At 36.7% G+C, this 26,491-nt stretch overlaps 1 protein-coding gene across 1 annotated transcript; it reads left to right on the top strand.

Annotated features, from left to right (window-relative positions):
* Nucleotides 1-24,370: 24,370 nt before the first annotated feature.
* LOC143595867 (uncharacterized) lies at nucleotides 24,371-26,267 on the top strand. Its single transcript, XM_077074785.1, has 4 exons — nucleotides 24,371-24,671; nucleotides 24,792-24,970; nucleotides 25,051-25,633; nucleotides 25,747-26,267. Exons 1-4 carry the CDS (start codon nucleotides 24,371-24,373, stop codon nucleotides 26,265-26,267), a joined length of 1,584 nt encoding a protein of 527 aa, XP_076930900.1.
* The last annotated feature ends 224 nt before the right edge of the window (nucleotides 26,268-26,491 follow it).

The following is a 26,491-nucleotide window of genomic DNA, read 5'->3' as shown; positions in this document are numbered from 1 at the left end:
GGGACATGAAAGGGAACGAAACAGGTACAGATCAGAGTTCACGCGCCCCCATTCGCAGGTGCAGGCCAACACGAGCGCGACACGTGTTCCTGACACTGTGTGAGGGGACATGAAAGGCAACTGTAGCACCTCTAGCACACGAAAAGTCTGACACGTCTCCATCTCTGACGCATGTCAGCACCAACCAACCGCGTACATGGACGATTCATTTCAACCACAAGGATAGAATTTCGCGCAACGATGAGAAATAAAAAAGGAAAAGACAAAACCCTATTAAAAGAGAACTATTAAGTCTAATATCTATCTTACCTCGCTCGCGCGAGACAAGACACACATTAGACTGGGGGGGCTTGAAGAGGTATGTACCCGCCTTAAAATCGAGCGGGGCGGGTCAACCCACAAGATATAGACAAGAGGCTTGAAATCAAGATATCATGAAGGCACAAAGCCAAAACCTATGCGCACGGCGCATATCACATATGCTCACGCATCACATATGCTCACGCATATCATATATGCTCACGCATCACATATGCTCACGCGTATCACATGCTCGCGCACCATATATGCTCACGCATATCACATCTGCGCGTGGCGCATCTGCGCGTGCTCACGCATCATATATGCTCACGCATATCACATCTGCGCGTGGCGCATATTACATATGCTTGCGCATATCACATCTGCGCATGAAACATCTGCGCGTGAGAATAAAGAGAAGACTTCGCGCATCCTCAGGATAGGCGCATATCACACGTGCACATAATCAACCTCGTCCTTATCCAAATCAGGATAAGGACAACCTTGATTGTACTCGTCAGACAACCTTCCAGAAGGTATCCTTTAAGGAATAAGAATATGCTGATGTTGACAGCTGCCAATGAAAGGTGGACAACTCAGCAAAACCCATGTGCTACCACGTGATTGCACATGGGTCAGGTAAAATGCCTGGGTCAGAGAATAATCAATGAAAAAGCACCAGGTGTCCTAAGGACACATGGCGCAAAGCAATAGGAGGAGGCCAAAAAGGCCCTAATGGGATCTGAGCCCAATCATTGGAAACCCTAACACTATAAATACCACACCACCTCCACAAGGGGAGGTAAGCAAGAAAATACATTCCAATTCCTTACTCACTCTCAGATTATTATTATCTTCTTCTACAATCTCTTATTCTCACACCGGAGGGTTACCCCAAAGAGGACCCCTCTGTCCCTTTCTGAGGGGTAAGTTCACGGTGCTGCTCGTTTTGTAGGTGGAAGAACTCATACTCCGGAGAACCATCGGTGAAATAGCATACTCATACCCGAGGAAAGTTGATCGTCTACCAGTGAGCCGATCCACGTTTCTTCACTACTTTTGTGTTCACTCTTTGTACGGCCATGGGCTATAATTGAGGGCGAATTGTGACACGTGGCGCCTAGTCAGCAAAGAGTGGAAATTTGTTTTTGGGGTGTAATGGTGTAGGGGCTACAAGTTGGGCCAACAGTGTCTTTTTTTATTATTTTCTTTTTATAATTAAACTAATTAAATAAAAAACCAATTTATTTAAATAATTAAGTAAAAATGCATTAAAATTAAAAAGAAATACAAAAAAATACATAACTAAAAAAAATAAATAACTACAAATATAAAAAAACATTATTAAAGAAAAAAATTAAAAAAACCATAACTAAAAAAAAAAGAAACTAATATCCGTAATATTCGCGCATTTTTTCACGTCGTCGTTGAAAAATAATGCGGCTTCCTCGTAAAACCCCTCCGCTTTGAGCGATTCGTAGTTGTCTTTCATTTGACGTAATTCCAAAGTCTGATTCAGCTTTTCTTGTTGTTTGTTGGATGCTCGAAGGTCGTTTCCTATTACGGTGGCATTTGTTTCCAAACGACCGACCAACTCGTTTATTTCAACGGGATCCGTATTGAATCGTGTTGACGACGAACCTTCCCCCTTATTTTTTCTCGATCTCCTTCGTGGTCGAGGCAACTCCTCTAACTCTTCTTCGTCGGGTATATCAACATCGTCGGCTAAATTGACTGTGTCGTCCAGGAAGAAGCTACGAGCATCGGAGGGTGTGTTTGGTGTGATCGGATTTGTCGACGACGATGTCTTCGACCTTTTTAAAGGCCGGGATGAGCCGGCTCGTTGGGCGGCCGAAACGGTTGGTGCCCCCTTCCATTTCGAGTAACCACGTAGCCTTTTCCAACAATTCAAATACTTGAACGGTTTCCCGGGCCGCTCAAAAGTTTGGCCCTGAGCTCGAAAGTCGCTCAAGGATTGAGTTATAATGTCGTCGTCGTTATGCCCGCTACGCCAGCCGGGCCCCTGCAACCGATTAATTATCCCGGAAAATTTTTGACAATCAGCGTTAAGCCCCTTTCAGTGGGCTTGAACCGCTTCTTTTACGTGGTAGTCTTCAGGTTTATTGGTCATTGCGAGCCAAGCTTCAAAGACTTTATTCCAAAACACCCCGGTGGCTTGAAAGTTCACTACAAATTAAAATTATTTGTCACAATTAGTACACATTTTAATAAACAGTAAATACATTTTTAATAAATACTTAATATTAAAAAACTTACCGACGTCGGGATCCTCCGAAATGACTATCCAAGCCCTTGCGAGGGCCACATCCTCCTCCTAGCTCCAATGCTTGTATGGATCATGTTGCGCCATCGGCTCCCCTGGTTGTTTTTTTTTGTGTTTACGGGTCGGCTTTTTAGCTTGAACCGGAGCCCCGTGACGTTTGCGTCTCCGGCACCGTCACTGGCTCCGACTTCGGTGGTGTAGAACCGAACAACGGCATTGTGTTTTGGGGGCTGAAATAGTTGGCGTACATGTTTAGGTTCGGGTCGGAAAATTTTTACAGATAGCTCGGTTGGTTCGGGTTCATCGGGTTCTATTGTAAGTTCGGTTGGTTCGGTTATCTCGATTGCGAACCATACGTTTGACCGAAACCAGGGAATTGGTAGTTCGGTTGGTTCGGTTGGCTCGATTGCGAACCATACGCTTGACTGAAACCAGGGAATTGGTAGTTCGGTTGGTTTGGGTTGTTTCTAGGATTCATTTTGTTAATTTTTTTGTAAGAATTTGGATATGATTTGTGTATAAATGGATATAAAATGAATAAGAAGGGTGTATGTTTATATATATATATTGTTTAAATTAAATAAATTTTGTTTTTAAATATGACCGTTGTAATGGTAATATTTATATAATATTATTATTCAACTCTCGCCGGCGACAAGTTAACCTCGCCCCGGTCCCATATCACCCAAAAATCGCCTAGGGGGCGGTGTTTTCGCCCTTCCTCGCCCCAAAGCGTCCCCAACCTTCGCCCACTATGTTGGCCTAAACAATGTCATTTCTATTGGCTTTATATATATATATATATATATATATATATATATAGAGAGAGAGAGAGTGTGTGAGAGTGTGTGTGTGTAAGCAAGACAATATGTTAAAAATTAGAGAAATTATTTTTGGGGCAACTCAATCATATTCATTAAAGCCTTGATGATGATTAACTCACTCCTTGTGAATTTTCTATTCTTGCCCTTGTAGGTTGAATAATAGGTATGAGGGATTTTAGGACAACCCATATATCATTAAAACTAGTTTGATCATTCCGTGTTACGGGAGTTTATTTAAAGTCTTGTTTTTAATCGTTTTGCTATTTTATGATGATATATTTTATTTTTTAACGTAGTTTTGTTTTAATTTATACATATATATTAGTTTGTTATTATATTTTTTAATGTTTGGGTTTTATTAGTTGAGATGTTTAGGTTTTTTATATTTTTAACGAACAAACATTAACGAACACGAGCATCTTGATTTTTTTAAATGTACAAACATGAACACAAATATTTGTCTAATGAAAAAGGCGGCATTGATGTAGTTGACGATGGTGGGTAGTATCGGAAGTTAACCGATGATGGAGATGATAGATCAGCAACGAAGAAGATAAATTAAATTAGGGTTTGATGATGAAGGTGTTTATCAATAGATGAGATCTTATAACCCATTTGAGGGCTATCAGAGTTTGGTAAGACCCATAACCCGTGAAATCTATTCTTTGATGATTAAGAGGTTATTTTACAAATATATTAGATGTTATAACCCGTTTAAGGGTTATCCGGGTTTGGTGAGGCCCATGACCCGTGAAAAATATTGTTTAATTATGAAATAGTTTTACAAATAAATGAGATGTTATAACCCATTTAAATACTATCCGGGTTTGGTGAGACCCTTACCCGCGAATTCGGGTCAAATGCATGAGGAGCCTCCATTTATAAATCAAGCAATCTAATGGGCTCTAAAAAATTGAGGGGAACAACCTAAGAGCGGCACCTATAATTTTATGATATACAATTATACAGATAGTTAGATAATTAAATAAATGCATTTAAAAGCATTTTGCTTTAGCTCAATAACACAATCTTCTAACAAATAAATGCATATAGTGTAACTATTAATTTGTAAATGCCACAAATCAATGTAATAAATACCTAAAGTATGCTAACAAACATATGAATAACATCAGGGAATGATAAAACAAACGTACAGTTTTGTGTAGCCTCTAAATCAAATCATAGGCTTCCTCTTCAAAGCTCAAGCCTCTTTCAATTTGAAACCTACCAAATACACATTTCATATGTAAAAATTGCAGATCCATCAAAATTTCTAATAATTTTATACAAACAAAAACAACCTATAAAATATATATCATCTGTGAACGTGAACATTGAAAGTCTTTACAAGCAAAGCATTCAAATTAACTTTACGGAGCTTGTAACATCCCGAAATTTCTAAAAATGTTATTTAATCATCATCATCATCATCATACTCAGTATATCTCACCAATAGCAAAGCAATAGTAGGGTCTAAGGAGGGTAAAATGTAGACAGCCTTACCTCTACCCCATAGGAATAGCGAGGCTGCTTCCGGTTAGACCACAGGCTCGATGGTAGTTTTGCATCAAGCCTTGGACATAAGGCACATAACACTCAACTATTGGGACACCGGCCGATTGGTGCATGTACTCTTGTCTTTCGGCTATCAACGCTATCACATGATGCCTGATTAACCTTCCACCACTTTTACGTTATTTTCACGAGATTAGTAAAATAACGTTAAAATTAGTGCAATTTCACTTTAGCCCACCTGACGATTCACACATATATACATTATATGCGCGCACCCAAGAAGGGCATAAAATGATATTTAATATATTATTTAATTATGATGGAAAACTTTAATCGAGTTAACAGACGAAATAATAAAATAATAAAGTTGGAAGGTTAAGTAGGCTTCAAAGATGATATTAAATATGGACCAAAAATGAAAGATGGGCTTAAGGTCCATGGGCTTAAGGGAGTATAAATACCCCTTAAACCCTAATCAATTCCATTTCCATCCATTTCAACACCATAGTCAACACCTTCAAAAATACACACTTCTCCCATTCCCGTTTTTGAGAAAATATCCTCAAAGACATGACGATTCCCAGAGATATAACGTCGGATCGGTCTCAAATTTTAACTGAGTGTTCATGGCATATAAATGAAGATTCTCACTTATCAGATCTTCGATCAGACTTCGGGAAATCCGGTTTTTATCAGCAAAACCGTAGCAGATCAAAATTGAAGATTCCGACGACTGTTCAGCTCCTCCGGCCACTGTAGCAGCGTTTTCTGGCGACAAAGAGCATATGGGTTTGTAGATCGGGCGAGACGGTTCCGTGGCCGCTTGAATCACTCAATTCTGAGTTCGTTTGATATGGTTTTGGTCTCTTCGAGTGATTTCGATCACAAACCTCAAATGTACGTGTTTGTTAAAAAGGTGTACTTTTCGTGTACGGACTTGCACAAAAATTGGTAGGATGATAGAACGGGCCATGATTATTGATAAAGTGATGAACTTGATAGCAAACGAGTTAGTTGGTTCCCTTCGGGAAAACGAGTATTGTTTGGTTTGTGAAAAGGACGGGTAAACGAAGTCGGTTTTACATGAAACTTGGCGGGATAGTAAATCAGACCTTATTATGTGATAAAAATGTAAACTTGAACATAAAAAAGTTGTTTGGAACGAAACGGATTATATGGGTGCATATTTTTGGACACATATGATGTTAGCGTGTAAGGGTGTGTATCCGTATAAGTATATACGGCGTATATGTTGCAGCGTATATGTATGTATGTAGCGCACGTGTATGAGTACGCCATACATGTATACCACATATATGTATATGTAACTTGTATGTATATGTAGCGTGTATGTATATGCAACGTATATGTATATGTAACGTATATGTATATGCAGCGTATATGTATATGTACACGTATATGTATGTATGCCGTATATGTGTAACTTATTCGCCATATGTACTTATGCGTTGGGAGCAACTTATACGCCAGGGAGGAATTATACGAGCTTAAATGATTTTCTGAAAAACATCGTATATGAGCTAAAGATAGTAATTAATTAATAATGAAAGGTGACGTTTAAAATGGGAAATGACTTAGAAATATAATATGATTAGGAATAATTAAGTGATGCATGTTAAATGATACACAGTTAGCCGCGCACAGCTCAAGAATAGTATAACCGTAAATTTAGAAAGGAATCTCTTACATGTGAGTTTATAGCCCCATTTCCTTGTTATGTTTTCAGGTGTAAGACCCCGATCCTGGTGCCCTACTTTTAACGTTGGATTTACTCATAAACATAGTTGTAAATATTAAAGTTAATTAAAGCTTTCGCGAGAAACCTCAACTTCGATCATTCGTTACAAAAAATTCAAACTTTTCTTTAAAACATAACATAAAACATCATTTATTCTATCTTCATATGCCAGCCGTTCAATCCATGCCACGTGCCATCCTCATGCCAGCTCATTAAACATAATTATCTGCGTGCATACTAAAAGTCAACTACGCTGAGTGAGTTCTAGTTAATCAGGAAACGTACAATACATTCCCAAACATTCACGTATACGTATCCGAAGATACATATTCATACTTAAACCGAAATTCATTCCTGACACTTTATAATTATCTGTAAGAGGACCATCGCATAATATCTATTAGAAGAACAATTACTATCGTTCATAGAAGTAACAACTTGTATCATCAATAGAAGTATCTATATAAACTATCCATAAAAGGATCCCTAGATATTGTCCATAGAAGGATCCTTAAGCACTACACATAAAATGGACCCTATATACTTTCTATAGAAGGACCACTACACATTATCCATAAAAGGAGCCCTATACCTGATCCATATAAGGAACCATATTTATTGTCTATAGAAGGTACCCCATAGAAGGAACACATACTCAATTATATAATATCCGTATAAGGAACGCTAATAAGGTTCACAGTCCTTATTTACGCTATCACATATCGAGTCTAGGTCCAATAGAAGTTTAGAGGGATTTGTCATCCAAACTTACTATGCTGGATGTAGATCTCACATACCATTCATGTACCTTCTTACACATATCTCACATATACGATAATTACATCGTAGCATACGAACACCCTAAGCCTTCTTCACATCTTTCATCTAATAACCATACTCCTTGACAATACGTACAATATCCGAATATAGTTCACGTACTAACAGGAATTCATTTATTACATTCATAGATTCTATCACAAATATCATATATAGCATACACTTACCACTTATGTTAAGTGTATTAACATTCACATTGAGTATGCACACAACCCCGAAAACATAACAAGGAAATGGGGCTAGAAACTCATCTGAGTTCGGTTACGTTCACCGTTAATGGTTATTCCTTTCTTTAGTTGTGCGCGACTAACTGTTTAATAAAAACAATATTAAATTCCGCTCTAGCTATTCTTAACTGTTTGCTTGATTAATCCTAAGCGTCGAAGTCGGTTTTACTTCATTAATCTTTTTAACCGGTTAATTAATCGTTACTCATTAATCATTAAAGTATCTTTCATTAATTAATAAAGTCCAGGGGCTTCTATATAATTAAATCATTTTATTCTAAGTCCAGGGACCTTTCTGTCATTCTTTCAAAGTCTAATTCATTATCCAGTTCTCAAATTCTAATTCGTTATTCTGTTTCTTAACGAATTGGGGGCTCTATTAAAAAGGGGTACTCATTCGTTATTTCATAAAGAAAGGGTCTCGTAACGAATGGGCTCTCATAATGAATGAACCTCTATAACGATTAAACCTTTATAAGGAATGGACCTTCTAACGAATGAGGGTTCATTCGTTATCTCTCCGTAGCGACTTAACGAATGATCATAAAGAATTCCTTAACGAATGAAGCTCATTAGTTATTTTTTCTTAACGAATTGGCATAACGAATTGCAACTCATTCGTTACTTTTCCTTAGCGAATGAGCCTAACTAATGAAGGCTGATTCGTTAGTCTTCCATAACGAATGGGTTAGGGTTCTGACAAAATGTTAGGCGTCACATCAAACATTCCCCAATCATACCCTAATCATTGTCGTCACCTTTCTGGCGCCGTCATCGCCCGGAAAGCAATATCTCACTCGTTTTTCACCGTTTTCACCGTTTTTGTCCCATTCGATCTGGATCCGAGCTAGGGTGACCCCTAAGCTCGTCTTTCGATCGGCTTATACCCGACTCTACCAGGATCTCGTAACTTTAATGGTTTAGGTGTCGGTTCGTCCTTTCTCGACTAGATCTAGCGGGTTTGAATCTATATAAAATCATACTATCATTGCTTCAGATAAAAGCTCGGTTTCCTTCTTGGGTTCGACTAGAGAAAGAGAGAAAGAGAGAGAGAGCTTAAGTGTGTGTTTTGGGTGGTGTTTGGAATGGGTGAAATGAATGGATTTAATCAATAATTAATGTATTTATATCATGGGTCATGGGCTTCAGCCCATGGTTTTTTTTCTTTCCTTATTAGTCCAAGTCCATTACCCATTTTTTATTTAACCCAACACTAGCTCAACTCATAATAACTCATATATTATTTTATTAACCGAATGGGAAACGAGATGTTACAAGTCTTCCCTCCTTAAAGAGGATTCGTCCCCGAAACCTAACTATACTTAAACAATCCCGGGTAAAACTTGCGCATCTCCTCTTAAACTTCCCATGTGGCATCCGATCCCTTACTATGCTTCCATATCACTTTCACTAAAGGAATAATTTTATGTCGAAGCTACTTTTCCTTGCTGTCGACTATCTCCACCGGCTGGTCGTTATAGTTTAACTTTTCATAAACCTCAATGTCTACTAATGGCACGTGAGACGTGTCATCAGCTAGACATTTTCTCAGATGAGAAACATGAAAAGTAGAATGAATTCCTTCTAACTCATCGGGTAAATCTAGCTTGTATGCTACTTCACCCACACGATCAACAATCTTAAACGGTCCAATGTATCTGGGACTTAACTTTCCTACCTTCCTAAAACGGATAATTCATTTCCAAGGCGAGACCTTGAGCATCACATTGTCACCAACGTTAAACTCGATTGGTTGTCGCCGCTTATCAACATACAACTTCTGACGATCTTGAGCAGCTTTCATTCTTTCCTTGATCTGATCAAACCTTGAAGAGGTTTCTTGCACAAATTCCAAACTTCCAAGCTCCTTCTGACCAATCTCTCCCCAACATACAGGGGTTCTACAACGTCTACCGTATAGCATCTCAAATGGCGGCATACCAATACTATAATGGTAGCTTTTGTTGTAAGAGAATTATGCAAGATGCAGATGATCATCCCAACTTCCTGCAAGATGAAGATGATCATCCCAACTTCCTTTCAGACTGCCCATCTATTTGAGGATGATACGTCGTACTGATTTTCAGTCTGGTTCCTATAGCTTCATGGAACTTCTGCCAGAATCTTGAAGTAAAGTGAGTATCTCTATCAGAAACTATCGATAATGGCACTCCATGCTTAGCCACAACTTCTTCTATAAACACATTTGCTAACGTTTCTGACGAGATGGCCTCTTGTATAGGCGGAAAGAGAGCATTTTTTCGTTAAACTGTCCACAAGCACACAAATGGTAACATGATGTTTAGCTGTACGGGGTAGCTTAGTTATGAAATCCATGGTGATGTGTTCCCATTTCCATTCAGGTATTTCTAGTGGCTTCACCTTCCCATAGGGCTTCTGGTGCTCCGCTTTGACTTACAAGCAAGTAAGCACTTACTGACATAATCTACTACATCATTCTTCATACCCGGCCTCCAATAATCCCTCTACAGGTCTTGATACATCTTGGTGGTCCCCAGATGAATCGAATATCTCGACTTGTGAGCTTCATCTAAGATTCGACATCTAAGATTTCCATGGCGTGGAATCCACATACGGTCAAACCTAGTCTTCACACCATGAGTGTTAGCCATCAGCTCATCTTGTTGTCCGAAGATTCTTTCCTTCTTCATTAACCTTTCATATGTAAGCACTTCAGACTGAATTTTTACAACTTCACTATCGCAATGACTTCTTCATTTTTACGACTTAGTGCGTCAGCGACCACATTAGCCTTACCAGGATAGTATTTGATATCACAGTCATAGTCCTTTATCAGATCTAACCATCTCCTCTGTCTCATGCTCAACTTTTTCTGCTCGAAGAAGTACTTTAAACTCTTATGATCCGTATAAATGGTACACTTAGTACCATAAAGATAATGTCTCCATATATTGAGACCATGCACTACCGCTGCTACCTCTAAATCATGTGTCGGGAAGGTACTCTCATGAACATTTAACTGTCTGGAAGCATAAGCTATCACTTTTCCTCATTGCATTGACACACAACCTAACCCACGATGCAAAGCATCGATACAAACAACCAAATCCTCATCACCATCGAGTAAAGAAAGGATTGGAGCCTGCGTGAGTCTCTTATTCAATTTTTCAAAAGCTTCTTCCTGAAACTTACCCCAACTGAATACTACAGACTTTCGGGTCATACTGGTCAACTGTGCGGCTATCTTGGAGAAGCCTTCAATGAATCTCCTATAATAGCCGGCCAACCCTTAGAAGCTTCGTATATCAGTCGGGTTCTGCGGAGTCTTCCATCTAATTATCTCCTTAATCTTAGCTGGGTCCACGATAATCCCTTTAGGATTGATTACGTGACCTAAAAAGTGCACTTTGCGTAACCAAAATGCGCACTTCGAAAACTTAGCATACAACTTCTCTTATTTCAGCTTCTCTAATACCTCTCGTAGATGTTCAACATGGTCGGATTCACTCTTAGAATAAATCAATATATCGTCAATGAAAACGATTACTGACTTATCTAACATCGGCCGACATACCCTATTCATCAAAGCCATATATGTTGCGGGAGAATTTGTTAGACCAAATGACATCACGAGGAACTTGCAGTGTCCATATCGCGTTCGAAACATTGTCTTAGGTATGTCAGCCTCTTTCACCTTCAGCTGATGATAGCCTGATCTAATGTCTATTTGTGAGAACCAACTCAAACCTTGTAATTGATCAAACAAATAATCAATCCGTGGCAACAGATATCCGTTCTTCATTGTAAGTTTGTTTAACTCACGATAGTCTATACACATTCTCATACTCCCATTATTCTTCTTAACAAACAACACCGGTACGCTGCACGGGGAAACACTCGGTCATATAAAATCTTTATCGAGGATTTCTTGTAGTTGGGTCATTTGTTCTTTCATCTCGGATGGCGCCAGACGGTAATGTGCTTTCACGACGGGCTGTGCTCCTGGTATTAAGCCTATCTGGAATTCTACCTCCCGCTCTGGTGGCAAACCCGGAAGGTCCTCAGGGAACACTTCTGGGTAGTCGCGCACAACAGGAACATCTTTGACTTCTTTCGTCTAGGCCGTAGATTTGACAACATACGCCAGGTAGGCACCACACCTTCGCCTTACCAATCCTTAAGATTTTATCATGGATATGACATTAAGCCTTGAACTTTCCTTGATATCATATGTCGTTACTGTACCACATCCAAAGACTTCAACCTTATCAACTTACTCTTACATGCTATAAACAACAAATCTATTCCCAAACGACATCGAACTCTCTTAAGCTCAAACAATAAGGGTAACAAGGAATTCATGTCCCTATAGTCCTACCTTACAATTCTTAATAATTCCCATACTGTAACGAAAGTATCGCTAGTGGTCTCTTCCATAAAGTATCAGGACCACAACTACATTATTCTTAGCGTCTTCCTTTCATATTCGCTACACTATGTACCCTCACCCCTTCATGCCTTTTCAATTAGGATACCTTGACAATCACCCGTACTTCTTGATCATCTCTACATTCTCAACATTCGCTTCATCACTCAAAATTCCAGCAAGTTCCCTTATGGAGTTAACTATTGCAGGCATTCTACATATCTTGACTCATTCTTGTTGGTTTATCTCCGTTTCTTTCAAGTTTCTTCCACTTGGATTTATCAGTTTGGCTGCCTTTGATGTTTCAGCAAATATTGTTGGCATTGTAGTGCGAAACAATTTAGCAACTCCACTAATAGTTGACTACAAGCTCCAAGTGTGATCCCTCTTCATTACTTCCTAAAGTCGAAGTTCTACTGCTTTCGTATATCGTTTTGTCACACCCTCTTCAAACAAGTGTTTGGTTGGCACGTGTTGTGCCACTGCATCCAGTATGACCTCCTCGTGCTTATCCCTTTGTATCAGTCATCTATCTTATCTATAAGGAAACACGAATGTTATCACTATATGAATTATATAGCACATGATTCATAAGGTTAGTAGTTAATGAAAGTGACCAAGTGTAATTAACTATGTACATTACACCTCAGGTTCTACGTACTTCCTTTATGATTTCACTTGTGCTAGTTCCTACTTCTCACACAATCATGTAAACATACATATAACCTACATTATTATCCCTAGCAATTAAGCTAGCACACACACATTCTTTCCCTAGCAATTAATTTAGCATACAAACATTATTTCTTTAGAAATTAAGCTAACATCATACATTCTTCCACTTTCATTTAACATGCATATACATATATTTTAAAATCTTTACATGAACTTAATCATGCAACTAACCGTTGCCGAGCTTGCTTGATCGACACATGACTTTGTTGAACTAGCATCTTCTTTCTTTTCTTACTTAAGTCTCATTCTCTGTTCAAGTCTAAGCATGTAGGATGCTTAATTCTCTCGAACTTATGTTCTGATACCAACTTGTAAGGCCTCGATCCCGGTGCCCTACTTTGAACATCGGATTTACTCATAAACACAGTTCTAAATATCATAGTTAATTGAAACTTTCGTGGAAACGTCAACTTCGATCATTCGTTACAAAACATTCAAACTTTTCTTTAAAACATAACATAAAACATCATATCTAAAACATCATTTTTTCCATCTTCATATGCCAGCCGTTCAATACACGCCATGTTCCATCCTCATGCCAACTCATTAAACATAATTACATGCGTACATACTAAAAGTCAACTTCTCTAAGTGCGTTCTAGTTAATCAGGCAACATACAATACATTCTGAAACATTCACGTATACGTATCCGAAGATACATATTCATACTTAAACCGAACTTCATTCCTGACACTTTATAATTATCCTTAAGATGACCATCGCATAATATCTATTAGAAGAACAATTACTATCGTTCATAGAAGTAACAACTTGTATCATCAATAGAAGGATCTATATAAACTATCCATAAAAGGATCCCTAGATATTGTCCATAGAAGGATCCTTAAGCATTACCCATAAAAGGTACCCTATATATTTTCCATAGAAGGACCACTACACATTATCCATAAAAGGAGCCCTATACCTTATCCATAGAAGGAACCATATTTATTGTCCATAGAGGGTACCCCATAGAAGGAACACATACTAAATTATATAATATCCGTGTAAGGAACTCTAATAAGGTTCACAGTACTTATTTATGCTATCACATATCGAGTCTAGGTCCAATAGAAGTTTAGAGGGATTTGCCATCCTAACTTACTATGCTGGACGTAGATCTCACATACCATTCATGTACCTGCTTACACATACCTCACATATACGATAATTACATCGTAACATACGAACACCCTATGAGTTCTTCATATCTTTCATCTAACAACCATACTCCTTGAAGATACATGCAATATCCGAATATCGTTCACGTACTAACAAGCATTCATTTATTACATTCATACATTCTATCACATATATCATATATAGCATGCACTTACCACTTAAGTTAAGTGTATTAACATTCACATTGAGTGTGCACACAGCCCCGAAAACATAACAAGGAAATGGGGCTAGAAGCTCACCTGAGTTCGGTTATGTTCACCGGTAATGGTTCTTCCTTTCTTTAGCTGTGCGCAACTAACTGTTTAATAAACATAATATTAAATACCACTCTAGCTATTCTTAATTGTTTGCTTGATTAATCCTAAGCGTCGAAGTCGATTTTACTTTATTAATCTTTTTAACCGGTTAGTTAATCGTTACTCATTAATCTTTAAAGTATCTTTCATTAATTAATAAAGTCTAGGGGCTTCTATGTAATTAAATCATTTTATTCTAAGTCCAGGGACCTTTCTATCATTCTTTCAAAGTGTAATTCCTTATCCAGTTCTTAATATCTAATTCGTGATTCAGTTTCTTAACGAATGGGGGCTCTATAATGAAGGGAGTAATCATTCGTTATTTCATAACGAAAGGGTCTCATAACGAATGAACCTTTATAACGATTGAACCTTTATAACGAATGGACCTTCTAACGAATGAGGGTTCATTCGTTATTTCTCCGTAGCGACTTAACGAATGATCATAACGAATTGCTTAACGAATGAAGCTCAATCGTTATTCTTTCTTAACGAATTGGCATAACGAATTGCAACTCATTCATTACTTTTCCTTAGAGAATGAGCCTAATGAATGAAGGTTCATACGTTAGTCTTACGTAACGAATGGGTTAGGTTTCTGACAGATTGTCAGACATCACATCAAACATCCCCAATCATACCCTAATCATTGGCGCCGCCTTTCCAGCGCCATCATCGCGGGAAAAGCGAGATCTCACTCGTTTTTCCACTATTTTTCACTTTTATTCGTCCCGTTCGATCCGGATCCGAGCTAGGGTGACCCCTAAGCTTAGCTTTTGATCGGCTTATACCCGATTTTACCCGGATCTCGTAACTTTAATGGTTTAGGGTGTTAGTTCTTCGTTTCGCGACTAGATCTAGCGGGTTTGAATCTATATAAAATCATACTATCATTACTTCGGATAAAAGCTCGGTTACCTTCTTGGGTTCGGTTAGAGAAAGAGTGAAAGAGAGAGGGGGAGAGAGAGATAGCTTAAGTGTGTGTTTTGGGTGGTGTATAGAATGAGTGAAATGAATGGATTTAATGGATAATTAATGTATTTATATCGTGGGTCATGGGCTTAATCCCATGGTCTTTCTTTTTTCCTTATTAATCCAAGTCCATTACCCAGTTTTTATTTAACTCAACACTAGCCCAACTCATAATAACTCATATTTTATTTTTTTTAACTGAACGAGAAACGGGAGGTTACATCGGGGCTATGTGCATACTCAATGTGGTTAGTTAATTCACTTACCTTAAGTGGTTTGTATATCATATATGATTCATCAAAAATTTTCCAGCTATTAAGAAAAATAAAAATAAATGGCCTTACTATTGATTGGAAACATATATATGGGAATCATTGAATTGTTTTCTACTTGTAATTTGTTAATGTGAATATTATTTGCATCAGTTCAAATGGTTGATAAACTTTCGAAGTTAGACTTTACTATGTTATTAAATAAAAGTATAATTGTTCTAGTATCCATATATTAAAGTCATATATGAGAGATGCAAGTAGTAAATCCAGAAAAAGGAGATGTGATTACTGCTTTAAAGGGTAAAGGGTTGGACCCTTGAAACCTTTATTTATACGCGACCCTTTGATGGTTTAGATGGTAGGGTCTCAGGTCCATGTTTCTTCTTAAAAGGGTAAAGGGCCCGGGTAGGGTATTAGGTAAATGTCGGGTCTTACCCATTGAACAGTCCAAGTTAAAATGTAAGGACAGTATATACGAATCACTTTTAGACATAACAAAGTTTATTATACTTAATTTCTTAGTTTTAATCAAGGATTGTTTCGGTTTTTTGTGGAACTTAAATTTGTTTTTCATGGGTCAAAAGTTGGTAACTAGATTGTTTGGTACAAGTTAACTACATTTAGGTTAAAATTTGTTACAGGCCAAAAATGAGAATTTTGAGTATTTTTAAAAGTTTGATAATGCAAATTGATTTATCGTCAAATTTTTTATGGGTTCAAAGTCTTGACTTGAAAATGTCAAACGTGTGAAAGTTAGAATTATAAACATGATTCGGGTTTCAAATTTATTTTCAAGGGCATTTTTGGAAATAATCAAAATGTTCGGGATTTGGCAATTTGACTGTTTTCCCCTCGACTATTAAAATATAAGAAAAAATACAAACACTTTCGACATACCACCTCCATGCCTATCAATGTTTCCAACTTTTATAAAATTTGAAATATTTATGTCAGCATTAACTTTTCTTTCAACGGTGATCAAACATTGTATGAGAAGCATGTCATGTAAAACTATGCTCAAATGAAACAAAATATTCACAAAATTAAATGGGTTAAAATGTTATTTTTATTTTTGCCAGTATGACAAAGTCGAGAAACCCCTAAAACTTCTCAAATATATTTTCATAGTGCAGCTCAGAAAAATACAGTTCTTGAAGAACATATGTCGTTATAAATTAATGTTCTTTCCTTTGATGGGTGGTAAATTGATAAATATATCAATAAAGGTAACACTCCTTCTGTATTTAGGCTGAGTGGTTAGAACTAGTATCGTATAAGAAGTCTTATTTCCAAAATTGGTTCATAGCCAAAATTTTTCTATTATACATACATGATATTGAGAATGAAATTTTCAATAGAAAGAAGCATTCTTGAGTACGTTTTTGCACATTCATTTCTTTATTAAGTTCATTTAAAAAAATCATTTTGTGATATACACAAAATCAATTTATGTACACATAGTATAAATACAAACATATACGTAATGCATTTTGTCATATACGCTATGTAATTATTCGCTTTACAGTGTGACATGGGCTCTAAAAATAGTTAAATAATAATTCAAGAAAATATATAACACAATTTGGCGCCTAACGATTTGTCAGTTGCTTAATTGTTGCGTCGTTTCACCCATAACCACCATAAACACCTATAACCGCCACCCCTCCAAAACCTATAAATACATCGTCATAACAATCCTTTATCCTCACCCCAACTTTCTTTCGATATTATAACCATGGTGAACGGTGTCAATCTTACCCTACTCGTTGCATCATCTTTGGCTCCACCGTTGACGCCAGTGACACTCGGCCGAACGACCAATAGTGTTTTAATTATTATCACTACAAGGCCTTGAATAATAGCCACATGCGTTGGGCTCTGCCAAGAAACAGGGTGCATGGCCATGACCAGGTAAGAGAAATATATATATATCGGGAGGGGTAGTGCATGGCCAGGTAAGGAACATATTGCGCGAGTGATAGATAGCGCATGGCCAAGTAAGGGACATAGATGGAGTGATGTAACAACTCAGAAATTTCACTTATTATTTTGTTAACCAATACCCGACCCGCTTCTACGTTCGGGAAATTTTTACAGAAAAAATATCACATTTATCAAAACATTATTTTATTATTATTTGTTTAATTATTTATTTAATATATATATATATATATAATCAACTTTCAAACATATACAATTTCAACCCTAACTAAGCGTTAACCCTTTATTGTTTCCATCTCCATACTTCAAGGACTAAAATGCAAATTCTGTTAAAATATCTTATCAAACCCATTTACCCTAACCATACCCGAGACCCGTTTTGCACACCGGATACCCGAATCACTAGCTTGGACCGCAATCTACATCATAAACAAGGAAGATCAATAATATTATCCTTCTTACCTTAATCGGCCTCACCGACTAGTTAATTAGGCAATAACAATCATAAATGATACGGATTAATGATACGTTTAAACCGTCCTAACACGTTCATCAAAATACAATATATCGATTACCATAATACATTTAAAGCTGCAGAAACAATCCTTATAGCCTCGCCAACAATACCCATATGGTTAATCTCGTTTTTGTTACATATTAGTATGATGTTTGCATCGGGTTCATGCTGGATGTTCATCGTTCTAATTAACGAGACAGTTATCATAGTTTAAGGTAAATCAATTATATGACTTGGATCGTCGTTGCATCCTCGTCATTAAACTAAAGGTCAATCGGCCAATCGTATAACGGATTGGTCGATTGATGATTTAGTGTTCTTATACTAATTCTGGGTATTTTGTCTGTGGTTTTATAATTTGGTTTCGGTGATACAACAGACTAACACACCAGCTCGCGTGGCTGGTGTGTGCGTGCCTTTGGTTGGCTTGGCTGGGGCACGGGTTCCAGCCACCCCTAGCCCGATATTTTTGGCATTCATTTTTAAAACTCTTTTTGTATTATATAGACTTTTTTAAATCATAAATTTATATTGTAAATATTATAAAATCATTAAATAATTAATATTTTTATAAAACCGACATATTAATCGATCACGTCACCGAACTTTGATTTAAAGTGTATATGTGTATATTCTTATATATATGTGTGTGTGTATATATATTTTAGTTATTAAAAATTGCTAAAGGTTTTAATTTATAAAAGGGTTTTAATTTTATATAAATATTATTATGTATTATCTATTATTCATTATTTACAATATTAATTTAAAGGTATTTTTTTAGTTTGAAATAATTATTCAAAACAAATCTCTCTATATAGTTTATTCAAAAATTATAAATATTTATTTAAGTATTTTATAAATATAAGATTTTATAATAAGAAATATATGTATTATAATCTTGATGTATTGAAGTAATACTTAACTTTCGCGGGAACACACTCGATCATCAAAGTTCTAAATCTCTATCTAGTTTTAGATTCGTTATTCAATTCGTATTTATTTTCTGCAATTATTGTAATAAGGATTTCTCTTCGTTAATTCCCCGAAGAATGTGTGTAACACCCTACTTTTGATAATAATAAATAAAAGAAAAGAAGTTTAATTTACTTAAGGGTGTGTTTATATTTAGTTAAGTTAAATAAAATAATGAAGTGTGGGCTTGGATAAAGAAAGATGGAATAGGGGATGGTAATGAGCCTTAGGTCCATGTGCTTAAGGGTATATAAACCTCTTAAACCTCCCTAAAACCTTCATTCTTATCTTCTAGCCTCCATAACACACTCATAAACACACACAAACACTCCTCCCCTTTACGGTTCATATTTGAATCCAAACAAAGAATATTTGTTCTAGATCTTCATCATTCAAGCATGAAAAACGTCCCTAGTCACGTGTTGAAGCTAACCCGTAGCCGCAATACGCCAAAATGTACGATTTTGAGATAAAGATTTAGGTTTTAAGGTCGGTATGCCCTAGGATTTAATATGAAGGCAAATCGGGCATTTTTATGCAATACAAATGCAAACTTGATATTAAATATGGACTTGTTCAACCCGTTAACGAAGATCTAGCTAAACCGGGTTTGGAAACCAATAAAGTTTTAAACTTTAGTGTCAAACGAGCTAGATCTTGGCTGAGGGATGAAATAGTAATGGTTAAATGATGAAACGGTATTTAAACTACGTTAAAGGATTACGATGTATGTAAACGATGTGTTTTGGAACGAAACGGGACAAACGGGAGACATTTGGACTGTGTTAACGCAAGGAAACAAGGTAGTTATAGACCAAGGCTAGTTCCTTATGCAAAACTGGCAAGCCGAGTCAAAAGAAAAGGCCGAAAAGTGTTGAAAATATAACCATGTTCGAATCGGGTCCTTAAGAGACCTGAATCAAAGGAATGTAATAGTGATCGAATCAAATGTGTGATTCGATTCGAATAGAAATTCCATTCAAATAGAATCTGCAATTCGAATAAAAAGTCCATTCGAATAGAGCCTGCCATTCGAATAGAAAGTCCATTCAAATAGAGCCAGACATTCGAATAGAAAGTCCATTCTAATAGAATTTCCCATTCAAATAGAATCTGCCATTTGAATAGAATCTGCCATTCGAATAGAAAGTCCATTCGAATAGAATCTGCCATTCGAATAGAAAGTCCGTTCGACTGGAATCTGTCATTCGAATAGAAAAGTAAGAATTTCATTAGATTAGTCCAAACTTAGAACTTTCTGATGAATTTTTAGGAGAGGACTGTTAATGAAAATAAAATTTTTTCAAGCTGACCTTGCAGCTCGACCCCAGCTAGGGACTCTTGGACCTGCTAGGGGTTGCTTCCCCTAGACCTTGCTGCCACGGGCGCTGCCCCCGGACCCCAGTAGCTAGGGGTTACAATAACTTAGAAGTATGATATAATTAGTAGATAATTGATACTATGATTGTTACACAGTTAGCCGTGCACAGCTTAGGAGGGGTATCATAGTTAACTCTGAGAAGCAAAGGATATAGGTGAGTTTCTAGCCCCATTTCCTTGTTATGTTTTTGGGACCGTGTTCATATTCAATGTGATTAGTTAATAAACTTACCTTAAGTGGTAAGTATATGTTATGTAAATGCTTATGAATGATGTATGTATGATATATGAATGTATATGAATGATGAATGTATGATATATGTATGATATGTGAATGATATGGAAAAGATGAAGAGTACGTATGAAAGTATATAAATATAAAAGAAAAGGAAGGTATGTATGAATTGACGGTAAAAGGGTGGCAGACCCTAATAATATCTGTGAAATGAGGGTGGCAGACCCTAATAATATCTGTGAAGGAGGTGGTAGAACCTAATAATATCTGTGAATGAGGGTGGCAGACCCTAATAATATTTGTGAAGGAGGGTGGCAGACCCGAATAATATCAGTGAAGGGGTGTTAGACCCTAAGAATATATGTGAAGGAGGGTGGTAGACCCTAATAATATCTGTGAGGTTATAGGGCGAAAGGCTCTTTAAACGTATAAGCCTGTATGTAAAGTAAGATAAAATATGAAAGTATGAATGAAAGAAAGAATTAAAATAAGAATGAAGGTATATACTTATGTATGTACAAAATAAAGTAAATCAAGAAAATTATGTAATATATGAATGTATTGTATGTTGCCTGATTAACTAGAACTCACTCAGCGTAGCTGACTTTTAGTATGCACGCAGGTGAATAGGCTAAGGCAGCTTGCTTGAATGAAGACACATGGAATTGGACTGAAGAAGCTGGCATCTATAGAAGAATGTTATGATGTTTAAATATGACTTTTTGTACCATGTTAAAGACAAGATTTTGGTTGTTATGAAAAGATTTCAATGATTATGTAATATATGGTGAAAGTTTTATATTTCGCGAAAGGTTTTAATTAACTCTGATATTTAGAACTGTGTTTATAAGTAATCCAACGCCAAAGTAGGGCATCGGGACCGGGGCCTTACAACGTGATTTATCGCTTTCATATCGAATCATTCTCACTTTGCGTATTTGATCATGTGAGTATTTCACTTCCCTTTTTACTTATTTTTTTAATCCTTTTTAGGGAAATATACGTATTTATTTACCTACTATATAGTATTCAATTGCAACTGTTTAATCCTTGTGTGTATATCAGTTTAATGCCGAACTTGCTATATGTTTACTTGATTTATTTTACTACATTCGGAGAGATCCATCGTTGTAATAGTATGATCATACGACCGTTGTAGTGGCTGGCGTCCAATTGCATGACAATGGTTTCACCGACAACTCATTTTTGGTAACCAATGCCCGATTCTCATGGCAACAATTTAGCCCATTCTTTATTATCTGTTGAGTTGTGTACATTGTATAGCTTAGTTGTTATCTCACAGGAACAATATTTGTTTTCTTTTATATATTATATTGTATTCAAATTTACTGGTGTTTTACTCACTCAATATGTGTTGTTGACAAAATTATTTCTATTTTATACGCATATGTAGGTCATCGAGTGAATTGGTTATCACGAATTATTGAAGGTTTAAGATTGCTATGATAGAAGAGATATTATCAAGACTTAGTTTAATTTGAAATATTAATTATCTTGTTAATTACTTTATTTTTGAATTATTTACTTGTTTTGTATTTGATTTATTTGAATATTTAATTAAATTAAATAGATATGGTCACATTAAAATTATTCAATGATAGTAACTTGAGAGCTGTGAGCAATTAGCTCACGCCCCGGCATTTCCGCCTTAGGTTGGAGTGTGACAGATTGGTATCAGATCCAGGTCTAAGATAGGTCGTTATGGGTGCCTTAGTAACATGCTTAGGAGCCTCATACTAGCTTATATGTTTGCCTTATGTGTTCAAATTATTTGTTTACATCTTTCTTAGATAATTATTTAATCTTTCTTTATTATTATATTCACACACACACACACACACACACACACAACTCCGAGGCTATGCCTTACCCTCAAAATACTTTTCTTAACTAATTTAAATCAAGTAGATTGTCTTTTATTTTGGGAAATTCCTTAAGAAATCCCTAGGTTGTTTTTAAACCGAATTCACAATGATATGTGGCTAAATTCGGTCCTTTTCGATTATGGTGTTTTGTTATTTTAAAGGACTATTGGTTTTTATTGGTCCCAAGTATTTCATTTTTTCCGGCGCTGGTCCCAACTATCACTTTAACTGCCAACGGTCCCAACTTTCACACATGTGTCTGCCACCAGTCCACGACTAACCGAGTACTAACTCCGTTATGTTTTAGATGACGTGTCCATCCTACGTGTTAAAAAACTTTGACGTGGCTGCCTGCGTGTATTTTAGTAACAAAAAACCCTTCTCCTCCTTGAATATATAATAATATCAGCAGATGATAATTTAATACAAATCCCCAAATCGATATCTCCAATCGATCGAGAACCCAATCGATCAAGAACCCAATCGATCGAACAGGTTACAAAATATGTTGTGGGGCATTTGAATCATCATCTTCAATCGATCGAACAGGTTAGAAGCCCTAATTTTAACAATGGATAATCAAGTACGTATTTCCTTCCACACTAATGGGGCATTTGAAGTTGCACCACCGATTTTAAGGTATGTTGGTGGAAAAAAAAAACTTCATTAATGTTAGATGTTGACAAACTTTCATACTTTGAGTTATTGGATTATGCAAAGAATTTTGGTTCATACAAATCGAAAGATGGTCTTTGGTTGTATTCCAAGATTCCTGGTGATGGTCGTTTAAAGCTATTAGTTAGTGATAAAGAAGTATTTGAGATGTTGTCTTTGATTAGTTCTAGTTCCAGGTCTGCACAAGGTTTGGTTTTATATGTTCAAGCTGATAAGTTAAGGAAAACGACAACCGATATCAGTCACCCTCAAGCCCAGCCAATTAACTCTCCTGCCCAGCACATTATCTCTGATGACCAGCCCATTAAGTCTCCAGCCCAGCCCATTTTCTCTCCAGCCCAACAAAATATATATGAAGCCCAGCCCATTAGCCAACCAGAAGTTTGCTTGAGCCCTAGTTCAAAGGTTAAGAGGTACTCCAAGCTCACAGCTAGAAAACAAGTTCCACTAACTTCAACACTTAAATCACCAGCTAAGGTTACTAGTTTATCACTTGGATCTCTAGTTAAGGTTAAAGACACCACACTTAAACCACCACCAATTGACACAAATAAAGATGAAATAGAGAGTGGTAGGTCAGATTTAGAGAGTTCAGAAGATGATGATTCTGATGATGAGTCTTATAAATTTGATGATTTGGATGATGATGGATCTGAGAAAGATGATGATGAGTGGATAGGTTCAGTTGCTAAGTTACAAGAGGTGAATGAGAAAGATCTTAAAACAAAAAAGAAGTTACCTGAAGAGTGTCTAAAACAATCCGCTGATGCAATTAAAGAAGCATCTAGTAGTGCTGAAGATTCTGAAGCTTATAGTGACACATCTAGAGAGAGTGAAGATGATGACATAAGAGGGAAGAAACAAAAAAAAAAATGTTCCAGTTGTAAGTGAAGAAACTAATTGGTCTAAGTTAAATGGGTTGTTGGGATAAAGTTCCCCACTAGGGAAGCTTTCAAAGAAGCAGTTTCAAATTATGCTGTCACAAATGGTAGAAATGTTTACATTGCTACAAGTAACAAGAGTAGAGGGGGACGTGTAGGTGTCAAATGTGTGGAAGGGTGTCCATTTAGTCTATATTGTTCATTTCACAAGGGCAAGAGTTGCTATATGGTTAAGATTATTAATAGTAAGCACAACTGTCAGAGAAACATGGTAAAGAATAGACAATTGAGTGCTAAGTTTATAGCTAAAGACTTATTGCCTTTATTCAAAGCTAAACCTCTATGGAAAGGTAAAGAGATCCAGGATGCAGTTAAAGAGAAATATAAGGTTCTTATACGTAAATGGTTGGCTTACAATGCCAAGCATTGTGCATTTAAGATGCTTCACGGGTCAATGAGGGAGCACTACAGTAAAATTGGGTCCTACTTGGCAGCTTTGAAACAAATAAATCCAACTTCAACCTTTAATTTGGTAACTGCTCCACCAGGGTTTAATACCCAGGACCCAGGTTCAAACTTGGAGACATTTTTTAGATTATTTGTGTGTTTTGATGGGGTGAAGAGGGGGTTTTTGGAAGGTTGTATGAAGATTTTGTGTTTGGATGGTTGTTTTTTGAAGACCTTTTTAGGTGGTATGTTGTTGGTTGCAATTGGGAGAGATGCTAATGATCAAATGTACCCTGTGGCATGGGCTGTTGTTGAAGGTGAGTCTATTGATAGTTGGGAATGGTTCATGGAAGAACTAAGAAAATGCCTAGATGTCCAAGATGGTGGAAAGGACTGGACACTTATCTCTGACCAACAAAAGGTATGACCTTACTTTGTTAATATCTAAGTTATAAGTTGTAAGTTCTAGATGTCTAAAGTTTCTCTATATTTATATGACAGGGATTAGTGAATGCTGTGTATTTGATTTGGAAAAATGCAGAGCATAGAAACTGTGCAAGGCACATCTTTGCAAATTGGAAAAAGAAGTTTAAGGGTAAAGAGTTAAAGACATATTATTGGCAGACATGTAGGGCTTATAATGAGCCTGACTTCAATGATGCTATCAAAGAGATGAGAGCAATATCAAATGATGCAGTGGATGATTTCATGAAACAGAATCCTAATTGCTTTGTAAGGTGCTTTCTTAAGGGTAATACATGTTGTGATGTCATAGTGAGTAACATGGCTGAGACTTTTAATGGAACCATAGTTGAGGCAAGAGCTATGCATATTATAGACATGTTAGAATCAATTAGGCTCACAACAATGACTAGGATAATTACTAAGCATTCTGAAATGTTAGCTGAAGATGTGGTTGTGTGCCCAAGGATACAAAAAAAACTTGATAGAGCAAAAAAGTGGGCCCATAAATGTGCAGTGTTCCCATCAGCATATAATGTGTTCCAAGTTAAAGATTTTGCTGATGATCTTGCTGTGGACTTGAATAACAGGACATGTTCATGTAGAAAGTGGGACTTAACAGGTATGTTAACTATCGTTCAATAATTCAATAATTAAGTTATTTATGACAGGTCTTCCAAAGGTGAATAACAAATATTGTATTTACAGGTATACCATGTAAGCATGTGTGTTCAGTTGCTGGGTTTCTTGGAAGAAATGCTGAACAGTTTGTTAGTGATTGTTATCTTAAGGATACATATTTAAGATCATATTCATACACTATTCCACCCTTGCCTAGTGAATGGTATTGGCCAAAAGTTGATTATCCTTTGGACCCTCCTCCCATCAAAAGTCAACCTGGAAGACCAAAGACAAAAAGAAAGAAAGATCCCCATGAAGATCCTAAGAACCCATGTAAATTGACAAAACATGGAGGAGAAATGAGTTGCAGCAACTGCAAAGAAAGTGGTCATAACATTAGAACTTGTACAAAGCCTAAGACATCTAAGAATCAAGCCACATCAGAAACTGTTGCAAGGGGAAGGTCAACAAGGTCAACTCAAGCCACACTAGAAAGTCAACCAACACAGCAGTTAACAGGTTCTAAGAGGCCACGGAGGATGACAAACGAGTCAAGTCAACCAACACAACAATCAACAAGCTCTAAAAGGCCACAGGGAAACACAAAGGCCAAAGGCAAGGGGAAAGCTACTTGATGGTTTATGGTTAATATATGACAAGGATTATGTTGCAGACCTCTTAATGTTTAAGTAATGTATTTTGGAATGTTTAAGTATTTTAATGGTTAGCTATGTCAAAAACTTATGTTTAAGTAATGTTGCAGACTGGTTAATGTTAATGTTAATGTTGCAGATTTGTTATTATGCACAATCTGTTATGGGCATTTTGGTCATTTTGGTCATATTGTGGTCATATTGTG

The sequence above is a fragment of the Bidens hawaiensis genome, unplaced genomic scaffold, assembly GCF_021521415.1.
Source record: "Bidens hawaiensis isolate Kalapana, Puna unplaced genomic scaffold, B.hawaiensis_p1.1 tig00045596_1, whole genome shotgun sequence".
Classification (NCBI taxonomy): domain Eukaryota; kingdom Viridiplantae; phylum Streptophyta; class Magnoliopsida; order Asterales; family Asteraceae; genus Bidens; species Bidens hawaiensis.
Note: the sequence above shows the minus strand (reverse complement) of the source record. Positions and strands in the feature narration are given on the sequence as shown.

Bases quoted from the DNA above. Each gene is read 5' to 3' on its own strand.
- LOC143595867 (XM_077074785.1), top strand. From the start codon at position 24,371: ATGGTAAAGAATAGACAATTGAGTGCTAAGTTTATAGCTAAAGACTTA. The intron at 24,672-24,791 runs GTTCAAACTTGG...AGACCTTTTTAG, and splicing joins GTTTAATACCCAGGACCCAG to GTGGTATGTTGTTGGTTGCA. The intron at 25,634-25,746 runs GTATGTTAACTA...ATGTGTGTTCAG, and splicing joins TAGAAAGTGGGACTTAACAG to TTGCTGGGTTTCTTGGAAGA.